This window comes from Pan troglodytes, chromosome 20 (genome assembly GCF_028858775.2).
Source record: "Pan troglodytes isolate AG18354 chromosome 20, NHGRI_mPanTro3-v2.0_pri, whole genome shotgun sequence".
Taxonomy (NCBI): Eukaryota; Metazoa; Chordata; class Mammalia; order Primates; family Hominidae; genus Pan; species Pan troglodytes.
This window is the reverse complement of record NC_072418.2, coordinates 49,330,090-49,345,001: the sequence shown is the minus strand read 5'-3', so window position 1 is coordinate 49,345,001 and position 14,912 is coordinate 49,330,090. Positions and strand designations below refer to the sequence as shown.

Genomic DNA, 14,912 nt, shown 5'->3' with positions numbered 1-14,912 from the left:
GGAATGGTGCCTACTACATAGGAAGCGCCTCATAAACCGTGCCTATCCTTAGCCATCTCATTCTTTTTTCGAAGTTGCAAAATAGTTCACTGTAAGATACTACCATAAAATAGAGGCAGTCTCTACTCATGAACTTTTAGGGTTTTTTGTTGTTATTTGTAGGGTTTTTTTTTTTTTTTTTGCACTTTTGTTTTTTTGAGACAGTCTCCTTCTGTTGCCCAGGCCGGAGTGCAGTGGCGCGATCTCTGCAACCTCCGCCTCCCAGGTTCACGCCATTCTCCTGCCTCAGCCTCTCGCGTAGCTTGGGACTACGCACGCACACCACCACACCCGGCTAATTTTTGTATTTTTTGTAGAGATGAGGGTTTCACCATGTTGGGCAGGCTGGTCTCGAACTCCTGGCCTCAAGTGTTCCACCCACCTGGGCCTCCCAAAGTGCTGGCATTACAGGCATGAGCCACCGCGCCTGGCCATGAACATTTGGGTTTATTCATCCCCTCAAAAATATGTATTGAGCCCTGACCTGCCAAGCGCCACAGTGGGACTGTTGCAGTCAGACCCCGGTACCCATTTCTCTACCCACGCATATAGGTGTACGGGTACCGATAGTCGCGTGAATTTAAAATGCTAATCTGTGGTGCCAGTGGCTCTCAAAAAGTAGAATCCACTAGCACACCCACCTCCCGGACTTGGCTGGAAACTTGAACATTTCGGATGGCAGGTTTGGGAACCGCTGCCTTTCAGGCAAGGTGCTGACGTGGGCCACTGCCGCTTCGCTGGGAAGCAATGGGCCCAGCTAGGCCCGGGGCGCGGCCACACCCCTGTGGGGGAGGGGAAGGAGGCCGCCCCGAAGGGAGTGGACAGCCCCCCTGTCAGTCTTCCAGAGTCTGGGAGTGTAAGATGAGACGGGGGAAGGTGGGCCTCATTCTGGCGGAGGGCGAGGAGGAACTTCCTGCCCGCGCGCTCCACCGTGCAGAGCTCTAAGCGCGCGGGCTGGCAGGCTGCGGCGCGTCAAGGTCAGCCTGGAGCTGGGTGGCGGCCTGCCTGGGGGCGGGAGACCCTACTGGGGGGCCGGGCTGGGGCCTCCCAGCGCCTCGGCCATATTGAATAGCCTCGACTGGACCGTCTTTGTCTGTGAAGTCCTGTCCCAAGTTCCAGCCGCGTCCTTAGGGCCTGGGGCAGGAAGAGTCGCTGGCAGCCCGCGCGCCCCAACTTGGAGCTGGGACACCACGTTTCCAGCTTGGAGTGGGCCTTGAGCCTTGGGACTGACCTCGCCCCCGGCTCACGTAGGCATCCTGGAAATTGATTCCCCCAAGTCCTTGGTGGGGGAGCCGGACTTGGTCAAGACTGTACTTGTTGCAGGCGAAGAGATTGGAGGCGTTGGCTCGTCCCTGGCTGGGGAGGTGAGACTCTCCGGTCAGCGTTGCTGGAACTCCCCCCATCCAGTCCCTCCCTCAAGACTAAGGGCTACAGTAGTTTGTTGGGGCTCATTGCCCCCTCACCCCAGATATCACCCTGGAGATCTTAAAGACTCTCGAGAAAAGCCACGTGGGGGGCTGGTTCCCCTGGGGCTTCCTGCCGTCCCCCGACTGCCTCATTCTTTGGAGCGTCCCCGATGTCTGCAAAGATGTGGATTTGGACGTCCTCGTGGAAGCCCTAAAGCCCGTGGGGACATTTAAGAAGATCGGCAAGGTGTTCCGCAAGGAGGAGGACTCCACGGTGGGGATGCTGCAGATCGGGGAGGACGTCGACTATTTGCTCATCCCCCGGGAGGTCAGGCTGGCCGGGGGCGTCTGGAGAGTCATCTCTAAGCCCGCCACCAAGGAAGCAGAATTTCGGGAGCGGCTGACCCAGTTCCTGGAAGAAGAGGGCCGCACCCTGGAGGACGTGGCCCGCATCATCGAGAAGAGCACCCCGCACCCGCCCCAGCCCCCCAAAAAGCCCAAGGAGCCCCGAGTGAGGAGGAGAGTGCAGCAGATGGTGACTCCTCCGCCCCGGCTGGTCGTGGGCACGTACGACAGCAGCAACGCCAGCGACAGCGAGTTCAGCGACTTCGAGACCTCCAGAGACAAGAGCCGCCAGGGCCCGCGGCGGGGCAAGAAGGTGCGCAAAATGCCCGTCAGCTACCTGGGCAGCAAGTTCCTGGGAAGCGACCTGGAGAGTGAGGATGATGAGGAACTGGTCGAGGCCTTTCTCCGGCGACAGGAGAAGCAGCCCAGCGCGCCGCCTGCCCGCCGCCGCGTCAACCTGCCAGTGCCCATGTTTGAGGACAACCTGGGGCCTCAGCTGTCCAAAGCGGACAGGTGGCGGGAGTATGTCAGCCAGGTGTCCTGGGGGAAGCTGAAGCGGAGGGTAAAGGGTTGGGCGCCGAGGGCGGGCCCCGGGGTGGGCGAGGCCCGGCTGGCCTCCACCGCAGTGGAGAGCGCAGGGGTATCATCGGCGCCAGAGGGCACCAGCCCGGGGGATCGCGTGGGAAACGCGGGAGATGTTTGTGTGCCCCAGGCTTCCCCTAGGCGATGGAGGCCCAAGATCAACTGGGCCTCCTTTCGGCGCCGCAGGAAGGAGCAGACAGCACCCACAGGTCAGAGGGCAGACATCGAGGCTGATCAGGGGGGAGAGGCTGCAGATAGTCGAAGGGAAGAGGCCATAGCTGACCAGCGGGAAGGGGCTGCAGGTAATCAGAGGGCAGGGGCCCCAGCTGACCAGGGGGCAGAGGCTGCAGATAATCAGAGGGAAGAGGCTGCAGATAATCAGAGGGCAGGGGCCCCAGCTGAGGAGGGGGCAGAGGCTGCAGATAACCAGAGGGAAGAGGCTGCAGATAATCAGAGGGCAGAGGCCCCAGCTGACCAGAGGTCACAGGGCGCAGATAACCACAGGGAAGAGGCTGCAGATAATCAGAGGGTGGAGGCCCCAGCTGACCAGGGGTCAGAGGTTACAGATAATCAAAGGGAAGAGGCCGTACATGACCAGAGGGAAAGGGCCCCAGCTGTCCAGGGTGCAGATAATCAGAGGGCACAGGCCCGGGCTGGCCAGAGGGCAGAGGCTGCACATAATCAGAGGGCAGGGGCCCCAGGTATCCAGGAAGCTGAAGTCTCAGCTGCCCAAGGGACCACAGGAACAGCTCCAGGAGCCAGGGCCCGGAAACAGGTCAAGACAGTGAGGTTCCAGACCCCTGGACGCTTTTCGTGGTTTCGCAAGCGCCGGAGAGCCTTCTGGCACACTCCCCGGTTGCCAACCCTGCCCAAGAGAGTCCCCAGGGCAGGCGAGGCCAGGAACCTCAGGGTGCTGAGGGCCGAGGCCAGAGCAGAAGCTGAGCAGGGAGAGCAAGAAGACCAGCTGTGAGGTGAGGGCTAGAGACAGCCCATGGGCCCTCCCTCCAAGTGTGGGAGGGAGAGATGCTCTGCCTCTGAACTTCAAAGTGGAGGTGGAGTGCTGGCCACGTCTCCACCTAACAACCCTCTTTATTCTCTTGTTAAAGTTTTGTTCATGCATTGATTTTTTTTAAATTTTTTAGAGACAGGGTCTCACTCTGTTGCCCAGGCTGGAGTGCAGTGGCATGATCATAACTCACTGCAGCCTCAAACTTCTGGCCTCAAGTGATCCTCCTGCCTCGGCCTCCCAAAATGCTGGGATTACAGATGTGAGCCACCACACACACCATCTGATTTAAAAAAAAAAAAATACTGATTCCTTGTAGCAACCCAAAATATGTAAAGAAAGAATTCGATACAATGGGGTTGCGTCACCTATAGTTTTAACTTCCTCAAATGCAACTCAAGGTGCTCAGCTTGATAAAGGGAGAGAGGGAGGGCAGGGGAGAAACTGACTCCTTTTTCCATCTCTTTTTTGCCTGCACACTTAATGTGGACTGCCTCCTTGGACTTAAAAAGAGGGCTTGAGCCAACATGCAAATAAAAAAACATTTATGAACTGATTTCTTAGCTTTGGACTTGACAACTGACGAATGCTCTGGGGGTGACCTGGCCCTTGCTGTCCGTTCCACTCCCATCCTTGATGATGGAGACACCTGTGTTTATGTTGTCACTTTGCTTGCCATCCTCATGCCCCGGGCTCTGCTGGTTTGGAGGGGACAGGGCCCTTGGTTTGCACACCTCACCCGATCTTGGTTATAAGGTACAGTAAAAGCGTCTGAAAAATGCATTCAAAACACAGATTCTGGGGCCCTCGGCACCAGAGGTGTGGATTTGCTAGCGGTGCCTGTGTGGCTCTGAATTCTGTTTGCATCAAGCTCCACAGACATCTGGGCAACTCGGCCACTGGACACATTGAAAAATCATTGCAATAGGAAAAGGCCCAAAAGAGGGGCTGTGGTTGGCCGGGCATGGTGGCTCACGCCTGTAATCCCAGCACTTAGGGAGGCCGAGGCGGGTGGATCACAAGGTCAAGAGATCGAGACCATCCTGGCCAACATGGTGAAACCCAGTCTCTAATAAAAATACAAAAATTAGACTGGCCTTGTGGCGCACGCCTGTAGTCCCAGCTACTCGGGAGGCTGAGGCAAGAGAATCTCTTGAACCCAGGAGGTGGAGGTTGCAGTGAGCCGAGATTGTGCTGTTGCACTCCAGCCTAGTGACAGAGTGAGACTCTGTCTCAAAAAAAAAAAAAAAAAAAAAAAAAAAAAGGCTGTGTGTATTGTGCATTAATTGCTGCTGCTTTTTTTTTTTTCTTTTTGGAGATGGAATCTCTCCGCCTCCCTGGTTCGAGCGATTCTCCTCCCTCAGCCTCCCGAATAGCTGGGACTACAGGTGTGTGCCACCACACCTGGCTAATTTTTGTATTTTTAGTAGAGATGAGGTTTCACCATATTGGCCAAGCTTGTCTTGAACTCCTAACCTCAGCTGATCTGCCCACCTCTGCTTCCCAAAGTGCTGGGATTACAGGCATGAGCCACTGCACGCGGCCAACTGCTTCCTATAATTGGGAAGAAACTGGGTTGCTAAAGCCCTGTGGAGGTTAGGAGGAAGCTGGGGGCCTGTATTGCCTTGTGTCCCCACAACCCCTAGCAGTGAAAAACAGCAAATGACCACACTCTAGCCTTGCTGAGGGCAGGAGAAAAGAGAGTTCATGGAGGTCCAAAGGCCAGTCTGTCTTCCTAACTGGTTGCAGCCCTGGCCTAAGTTTCTTATTTTTTTCCTCAGGAAAGTAAAGAATTCTATCCCACCACCCTCCTTTTGTTTTTCTCTCTTCCACGCTCCTCCCTCCTTCCCTCCCTCCCCTCCCCTTCCCTCCCTCCCCTCCCCTCTCCCTCTCTCCCTCCCCTCTCCCTCTCTCCCTCCCCTTCCCCCTCCCTCCCTCCCTCCTTTCCTTCCTTCCTTCCTTCCGTCTTTCTTTCTTCCTCCCTCCCTCCCTCTCTCTTTCTCTCTCTTGCTTTCTTTCCTTTCTCTTTCTCTCTTTTCTTTCTTTCAAGACAGGGTCTGGCTCTGTCACCCAGGCTGGAGTGTGGTGTTGCAATCACGGCTCACTTGCACTCTTGGGATCAAGCGATCCTCTGGCCTCAGCTCTGGGATTATGGGAGGGAGCCACCGCGCCCCACCCCTGCTCTTTTCTGAATGGAGTGGTTACTGCTGGTGCTGCTTGCTGCGTGGCGCGCCGCATGGCCTTGCTAGAGCCCCTTTGTGCATGCTGGTGGATACTTGGCCGTGTAGTCCACGGCTCACAGCAAGAACGAGGCCCTGGGAGGTTTGGAAGAAATACAAGCTGTGGACCTCACCTGGAGGGGAGGCTTTGCAGGTGCGCGGAGGAAGACAGGCTGGGTGGGAAGGTTCTGGTTGGTGGTGGGGAGGGAGGCTGTCCTTTGTCGCTGCCCACCTCGGAGGGCAGAGGTCTCATGACCATGGGGACCTGGCCTGCCTGAGGAGCTGGAAGGTAAAAAGGAACAGCAGAGACAGATGTTTGGAGGGATTCGGAGACTGGAGGAGCCGACGGCATGAATGCAGGAAATGAAGGCTCAGAGCGAGTCTCTCTGCTCCTCCTCCCTGCAGCGCCCAGAGCTATGGGGGGAGGGGGGTCTCGGGGGAACATCAGGGGCCCACGAGAAGGAAAGTGGTGTGGACCCCAAACACGTGGCAAGATGGATTTAAACGAGGAGCTGCGTGGATTTCACAGACATCAGGCAACACTGGGTCAGTCTCTCTCACTGCCATACACGTGTGTACACACACATAGACACATGCACACTCAGATCCAGGCACACAGGCACAGCACATACCACAGACACATGTACACTCAGGCACCACTGGCAGACCCACATTCACCAACAGACATTATGATTAATCTGCCCATACATAGACACAGACACGGACACACACATGTAGTACACACACGTGTACTCACAGAGGCACACAGACCCAATGTGCTCCGGGAAGCCAACCCCCACACACTCACAGACCCATTCACACAAACACTGACATACTTGGAAATGTCAACGTGTTCACCCACTCAGGACCCGTCACACACTGCTAGATGCCGTTGGACACTTTGATTCCCTCAGCCAGATGGACACACTCACATGTTATCACAGAAACTCAAAAGCCAGGCAGTCACAGACACACAGATGCTTGCAGAAAGTTTCACAGCTGGGCGCGGTGGCTCACGCCTGTAATCCCAGCATTTTGGGAGGCCGAGGTGGGTGGATCACCTGAAGTCAGGAGTTCGAGACCAGCCTGGCCAACATGGTGAAACCCCATGTGTACTAAAAAATACAAAAAATTAGCTGGGCATGATGGTGCATGCCTGTAATCCCAGCTACTCGGGAGGCCGAGGTAGGAGGAGAATCAGTTGAACCCAGGAGGTTGCGGTGAGCTGAGATTGCGCTATTGTACTCCAACCTGGGCAACAAGCAAAAGCCTGTCTCAAAAAAGAAAAAAGAAACAGTTTCACACCGTCTCCCTGGGTTTTTTTGTTTGGTTTTGTTTTTAGGCAGAGTCTCTGTCACCCAGGCTGGAGTGCAGTGGTGCGATCTCAACTCACTGCAACCTCTGCCTCCCGGGTTCAAGCAATTCTCGTGCCTCAGCCCCCCGAGTCTTATTTGTATACCCGGCCATCCCTGGGTCTTATTTGCATAGTCTTTCTGGGTGGCCCTGAGGCTTTGGGCAAGTCTATCCCCCACTGAGTCAAAATTTGTTCTCCCTCGAGTGAAAACAACCTTTTCTGAACTGTTCCCAGCATCCCCACCGTGAGCATTCAGGGAGGCCCCACAGGTAGAGGGAGCCCTCTAGTAACTGAGACAGAACAGAGTGTTCGCTATTATATTTCATCGCAGGGGCCTTCAAACAGCACCTGCAGGGCCAGTCAGTCCCTTGATGCCTCTGGGGTGTGGTTTCAAATGCACGAAGGTTTCCAAGAGGAAGCCCAGGAAACCAGAGATTGGTCTCTGAATCAGCCTTCATCTGGACCAGTCCAGCTGCTCCTCATTGTTTTTTGTTTGTTTGTTTGTTTTTGAGACGGAGTCTCGCTCTGTCACCCAGACTGGAGTGCAGTGGCGCGATCTCGGCTCACTGCAAGCTCCGCCTCCTGGGTTCTAGCCATTCTCCTGCCTCAGCCTCCCGAGTAGCTGGGACTACAAGCGCCCGACATCACGCCCAGCTAATTTTTTTGTATTTTTAGTAGAGATGGGGTTTCACTGTGTTAGTCAGGATGGTCTTGATCTCCTGACCTCGTGATCCGCCCGCCTCGGCCTCCCAAAGTGCTGGGATTACAGGCGTGAGCCACCGTGCCCGGCCCAGCTGCTCCTCATTGTTACCAAAGAGGAAAATAAGAGGCCACAGGTGATTCCAGAACACAGACATGGAAGGGAGGGATGCCACCCTGAGACATGGGGGTGGAGGGGCTGCGTACAGTGTCTCACGCCTATAATCCCAACACTTTCGGGGAGTCGAGATGGGCAGATCACTTGAGGTCAGGAGTTTGAGACCAGCCTGGCCAACATGGCAAAAATCCGTCTCTACTGTAAATACAAAAATTAGCTGGACGTGGTAACAGGTGCTTTTAATCCCAGCTACTTGGGAGGCTGAGGCATGAGAATTGTTTGAACCCAGGAGGCGGAGGTTGCAGTGAGCCGAGATTGCACCACTGCACTCCAGTGTGACAGAGTGAGATTCTGTCAAAAAAAAAAAAAAGACATGGGGGTGGAAGGATTTCTGATTTGTGGGTCCCCCTCCCAGGCCCACAGGGTGTGACAGGAGAGCAATTTGGAGCTCAGCTGCCTGGCTCCCCCAGCACCGCTCCTTGCAAGCTGTGTGACCTTGGGCCGGTTACTTGACCTCTGTGTGCCTCCATGTTCTCATGGGAAAGGGGGACCATAGCAGAGCTTTCCTTCCAGCATTGCTCAGGGTACTGAAAAGGGTGTGATGTGTTCGTGCTCCAATCAACCCTAGGAGATGTCATCTCGTCTTATTCCTGCTAGGTATCAGCAGCGGCGAGTTTTTCACTGCACACATCGGCCTTGACAGAGACCCCAGGGCAGCAGTCCCCGCCCCGGCTGCCCCTGAAATGACCCGGAGCCCATGTCCAGCATGCACGCAGGACCCACTCTCGGAATCTCGGGATGGTGCAGGCCTCCGCTGGGGCAGCAACAGTCCCTAAAGCTTCCCAGGTGATTCCCAGCAATGGGCAGCCGGGGCTGACAACTGTGACCCTAGGGGTCCTAGGGACCATCAGACCCCACAGCTGGGGTCTCAAACTGTGATGCCGGACCGTTTCTCCAACTGGTCCCGTATCGCAGGTGCCTGGGGGGGTCCTTCGAAAATTCAGCTTACTGGGCTGCCTGCCCAAAGGGGTTCTGTAGGTCTCGGGTGGGCCCGAAAATGTGTATCGAGTTCCCAGGAGACGTTGGCGCAGCTGGTCCAGAACCTGACTTTGAGAACTGCTGTCCTGCCGCTTTCTGCAGTCTAGCGTTCAAAGGCCAGGGAAAACTTAGGCGCTTCGAGTGCTCGGGAAACACCATCGCCGGCACGATGTAATATTTATTTGCTTATTTTATTTTATTTATGTATATTTATTTTTGTATAGACGAGAGGCGGGGAGCGGGGGTTGGGGGTGGGTCCCTATTTTGCTCAGGCCGGTCTTGAACTCCTGGCGTCAAGCTATCTCTTCCCTCACGATTTTAACCTGCGGCCCTGGAGCGCCTCTTGGTGGTTAAATGGGGCGCTGCAGCTCTTGCGCGTTGACAGGCTCTCTGCATATCTATGTGTAGGAGATGTGGCCTCCTATGCAAGGGGCGAAGACTAAGCTGGGGAAGGCGGGGCCTCAGTGGAAACCGGGTCTGGGGAACCCGTTGGCGGTAGGGAGTGTCTTTTTCTGTCCCCGGAACCCAGACTTCTCCCTCCCTCCAGCACCTGGTCATGTCCCTAGGAGTTTTAGGGCGCCCCTGTCTCTGAGCTGGCTCTGGGATCGGGGTGGGGGCGGGTTCAGGATCGAGGTCCCTGCCTGGGCCCGCTCTCTGAAAGTCTACACGGCCAAACCTCCCCCACGCCTCCAGCGAACTCTGCAAGCTCATTTCCAGGCTGCCTCACTTTTAAACTCCAGGCACGTGGAAACCCAACCCGACAGCGACCACCATGGAGGCAGGTGGCCTTCTTTGGCCCCACTGCCTCCCCTACGCCAGCATCGAGCCTGGCACGGGAGGGGCAGTAGTCACACATTAATAGCCCCCTATTATCACACTCTGGCTTGGGGCTTTTAACCAGGCTCTTCCTGCGCCCCCCGTCATGCGCTTTCCCCAGGCATCTGCCGGCCGCAACCCCTCACCTCCTTGCGGTCTTTGGCACCTTCTCAGTGAGGGCTTTCCATGCCGCCCCGTTTACGGTGACTGCAAACCCTCTCCTGCCCCGGCCCTCCTCGGGCCCTGCCTGCCAGACTTTTGTCCCCAGCAGGCCTCACTTCCTAATGCGTGGATCTCCTTCTCATCTAGGAGGCGTACCCCCTGCCTCCCCACCGCATGCTCGCTCCAGGAGGTTCCTGTTTGTTGCACCTGGAACAGGGCCTGGGACGCCCCGGGACCCTTCCTTGCGAGACCTCAGGGCCTTTACGCGGCCACTCCTTCGATCTCAAAACGCTCCTCCCCACTTCCTGCGCGCACTCCCTCCAGGGGGCGTATCTTTCCAGCACATTCCCAACTAGGCGCATCTGGGGTCGGCCTTCCCCAGTCCGGGTGGTTTCTTCCGACCGACCGTCAGCAGTCGACAAATAACTGAGCAGCTGCTCGGGCCGGGAACACCGCGGGGACAGGTCAGAGCTGACCCTGAGCGACTCTACTGCCTCTCCCCGCCACGCCCACCTGCCCCTTGCGAGGTAGGACCCCGCAACCACCACTCCAGAGTCCTCTGCAGGGACTGCTGTTGCTATGGGAGAGGAAGCCAGAGGAAGGGGACGCCATCTGGGGGATGCTTGGGCCGTGGTGGCTGCAGAAGCAGCAGCAGCAGTGACGGCCACCGCCGCCAACCAAGAGCTTCTGCCTGGCCAGCGCAGCCACCTGGGCTCCGGGCAGCAGCATTTTCCACGTGGCTCCTCCAATCCTCACGAGAGAGCAGCTCCCTGCATTGCTAATGGTGAGCCCACCTGACTTCCTACTCTCAGCCCTTCCTGATTGCAATGTCTGTATCACCAGTTTCCTCTATTAACCTTGCTGACAAGTCGGCGTGCTATTGAGAAACAAATGAGTGAACCAGGGGCAATCAGAGCTCTGAAAAATGAAGCGAGCAAGTGCAGAAAAGGTTACATTTTTTTTGTTTTGTTTTTGAGACGCGGTCTTGCTCTGTCACCCAGGCTGGAGTGCAGTGGCACGATCTCGGCTCACTGCCCCTCTGCCTCCCGGGTTCAAGCGATTCTCGTGCCTCAGCCTCCCGAGTAGCTGGGAATAGAGGCACGCGCCACCACGCGTGGCTAATTTTTGTATATTTTAATAGAGACGGAGTTTCTCCGTGTTGGCCAGGCTGGTCTCGATTTCGTGACCTTAAGTGATCCACCCGCCTCGGCCTCCCAAAGTGCTGGAATTACAGGCGTGAGCCACCGAGCCAGGCTAGGGTTTTTTTGTTTGTTTGTTTGTTTTTTGTTTTGTTTTTGAGATGGAGTTTCGCTCTTGTTGCCCAGGCTGGAGTGCAGTGGTGCCATCTCCGCTCACTGCAATCTCCACCTTCCGGTTTCAAGCTATTCTCCTGCTTCAGCCTTCTGAGTAGCTGGGATTACAGGCATGCACCACCACGCCCGGCTAATTTTATATTTTTAGTAGAGACGGGGTTTCTCCATGTTGGTCAGGCTGGTCTTGAACTTCCAACCTCAGGTGATCCGCCCGCTTCAGCCTCCCAAAGTGCTGGGATTACAGGGGTGAGCCACTGCGCCCAGCCTGGGTTACATTTTTATAGGTGGTCAGGGAAGCCCTCCCTGGGAATGTGACATTTGAAGAAAGAGAACAGCAGTGCAAAGGCCCTGAGGCAGGAATATGCCTGGTGTGACCCGGAGACCTGGGTGGCTGAAGCCACTGGGGGAGACACAGAGAGGGAGGTGGGAAACAAGGCAGGGGGTGAGATGGAGGCGGAGTGTGTAGACCTGAGCTGTGCAAGAGAACTGCGTGTGATGGTGGCAGTGTCCAGCACCAGCACTGCATGATGTGGTAGCCACTGGCCACGTGTGGCTCTTGAGCACTTGCGATGCAGCTACTGTGACTTCAGGATGTGGATGTTTAATTGTATTTAGTTACATTGAAATTAAAATATCCCCATGTCAGTAGTGGCTGCTGCACTGAACAGGTCCAGACCCTGTTATAAGGACTCTGGCTTTGACCTTTAGTGACATAGGAAGCCATAAGAGGATTTGAAGAGAAGAGGAGTCATTCGATGGGACTCAACTTCTTGGTCAAACCAAGTCATAAGGCTAGTCTGGATTCAAGCGGAAGGGAAATAGACTTCACCTCTTGACGGGGGGAGGTACCAGGGGCATACGGGGAAGGGAAGAATTGACAGCGGCTGTTTTTTGGAGACAATGCGCCACGGTGCGCCCCCTGGCGGCAGCTGGGAAAAGAGGCCCGGAGTCTAAGTTTCACTCGGAAATGGACACAACTTTTTCTTTCTTTGCTTTTTCTTTTCTTTTCTTTTCTCTTTTCTTTTCCTTTGCTTTTCTTTCTTTTCTTTTTTCTTATTCCTTCCTTTCCCTTCCTTCCTTCCTTTCTTTCTTCCTCCCTCCCTCTCTCTCTCTCTTTCTCTCTCTCTCTTTCTTTCTTTCCTTTCTCTTTCTCTCTTTTCTTTACTCTTTTCTTTCTTTCAAGACAGGGTCTGGCTCTGTCACCCAGGCTGGAGTGTGGTGTTGCAATCACGGCTCACTTGGACTCTTGGGATCAAGCGATCCTCTGGCCTCAGCTCTGGGATTATGGGAGGGAGCCACCGCACCCCACCCCTGCTCTTTTCTGAATGGAGTGGTTACTGCTGGTGCTGCTTGCTGCGTGGCGCGCCGCATGGCCTTGCTAGAGCCCCTTTGTGCATGCTGGTGGATACTTGGCCGTGTAGTCCACGGCTCACAGCCTGGCAAGAACGAGGCCCTGGGAGGTTTGGAAGAAGTACAAGCTGTGGACCTCACCTGGAGGGGACGCTTTGCAGGTGCGCGGAGGAAGACAGGCTGGGTGGGAAGGTTCTGGTTGGTGGTGGGGAGGGAGGCTGTCCTTTGTCGCTGCCCACCTCGGAGGGCAGAGGTCTCGTGATCATGGGGACCTGGCCTGCCTGAGAAGCTGGAAGGTAAAAAGGAACAGCAGAGACAGATGTTTGGAGGGATTCGGAGACTGGAGGAGCCGACGGCATGAATGCAGGAAATGAAGGCTCAGAGCGAGTCTCTCTGCTCCTCCTCCCTGCAGCGCCCAGAGCTATGGGCGGGGGGGCTCTCGGGGGAACATCAGGGGCCCACGAGAAGGAAAGTGGTGTGGACCCCAAACAAGTGGCAAGATGGATTTAAACGAGGAGCTGCGCGGATTTCACAGACATCAGGCAACACTGGGTCAGTCTCTCTCACTGCCATACACGTGTGGACACACACATAGACACATGCACACTCAGATCCAGGCACACAGGCACAGCACATACCACAGACACATGTACACTCAGGCACCACTGGCAGACCCACATTCACCAACAGACATTATGATTAATCTGCCCATACATAGACACAGACACGGACACACACACGTAGTACACACACGTGTAATCACAGAGGCACACAGACCCACTGTGCTCTGGGAAGCCAACCCCCACACACTCACAGACCCATTCACACAAACACTGACATACTTGGAAATGTCAACGTGTTCACCCACTCAGGACCCGTCACACACTGCTAGATGCTGTTGGACACTTTGATGCCCTCAGCCAGATGGACACACTCACATATTATCACGCAGAAACTCAAAAGCCAGGCAGTCACAGACACACAGATGCTTGCAGAAAGTTTCACAGCCGGGCGCGGTGGCTCACGCCTGTAATCCCAGCATTTTGGGAGGCCGAGGTGGGTGGATCACCTGAAGTCAGGAGTTCGAGACCAGCCTGGCCAACATGGTGAAACCCCATGTGTACTAAAAATACAAAAAATTAGCTGGGCATGATGGTGCATGCCTGTAATCCCAGCTACTCGGGAGGCCGAGGTAGGAGAAGAATCAGTTGAACCCAGGAGGTTGCGGCGAGCTGAGATTGTGCTATTTTACTCCAACCTGGGCAACAAGCAAAAGCCTGTCTCAAAAAAGAAAAAAGAAACAGTTTCACACCGTCTCCCTGGGTTTTTTTGTTTGTTTTTGTTTTTAGGCAGAGTCTCTGTCACCCAGGCTGGAGTGCAGTGGTGCGGTCTCAACTCACTGCAACCTCTGCGTCCTGGGTTCAAGCAATTCTGGTGCCTTAGCCCGCCGAGTCTTATTTGTATACCCGGCAATCCCTGGGTCTTATTTGCATAGCCTTTCTGGGTGGCCCTGAGGCTTTGGGCAAGTCTATCCCCCACTGAGTCAAAATTTGTCCCCCGTCGAGTGAACACAACCTTTTCAGAACTCCTGTTCCCAGCATCCCCACCGTGAGCATTCAGGGAGCCCCCACAGGTAGGGGGAGCCCTCTAGTAACTGAGACAGAACAGAGTGTTCGCTATTATATTTCATCACAGGGGCCTTCAAACAGCACCTGCAGGGTCAGTCCGTCCCTTGATGCCTCTGGGGTGTGGTTTCAAATGCACGAAGGTTTCCAAGAGGAAGCCCAGGAAACCAGAGATTGGTCTCTGAATCAGCCTTCATCTGGACCAGTCCAGCTGCTCCTCATTGTTTTTGTTTGTTTGTTTGTTTTTGAGACGGAGTCTCGCTCTGTCACCCAGACTGGAGTGCAGTGGCGCGATCTCGGCTCACTGCAAACTCCGCCTCCCAGGTTCACGCCATTCTCCTGCCTCAGCCTCCTGAGTAGCTGGGACTACAGGCACCCTCCATCACGCCCAGCTAATTTTTTTGTATTTTTAGTAGAGATGGGGTTTCACTGTGTTAGTCAGGATGGTCTTGATCTCCTGACCTCGTGATCCACGCGGCCTCCCAAAGTGCTGGGATTACAGGCGTGAGCCACTGTGCCCGGCCCAGCTTCTCCTCATTGTTACCAAAGAGGAAAATAAGAGGCCACAGGTGATTCCAGAACACAGACATGGAAGGGAGGGATGCCACCCTGAGACATGTGGGTGGAGGGGCTGGGTACAGTGTCTCACGCCTATAATCCAAACACTTTGTGGGGGTGGAGATGGGAAGATCACTTGAGGTCAGGAGTTTGAGACCAGCCTGGCCAACATGGCAAAAATCCGTCTCTACTATAAATACAAAAATTAGCTGGACGTGGTAGCAGGTGCTTGTAATCCCAGCTACTTGGGAGGCTGAGGCATGAGAATTGTTTGAACCCAGG

The 14,912-nt window shown here is 55.2% G+C and overlaps 1 protein-coding gene across 1 annotated transcript; it reads left to right on the top strand.

Moving 5' to 3' along the window:
* The first annotated feature begins 775 nt into the window (after window positions 1-775).
* CCDC8 (coiled-coil domain containing 8) lies at window positions 776-3,934 on the top strand. The gene has a single exon (XM_001167818.7). The coding sequence runs from the start codon at window positions 1,726-1,728 to the stop codon at window positions 3,340-3,342; it is 1,617 nt and encodes a 538-aa protein (XP_001167818.1). The 5' UTR covers window positions 776-1,725; the 3' UTR covers window positions 3,343-3,934.
* Window positions 3,935-14,912: the final 10,978 nt, after the last annotated feature.

Bases quoted from the DNA above. Each gene is read 5' to 3' on its own strand.
- CCDC8 (XM_001167818.7), top strand. From the start codon at position 1,726: ATGCTGCAGATCGGGGAGGACGTCGACTATTTGCTCATCCCCCGGGAG.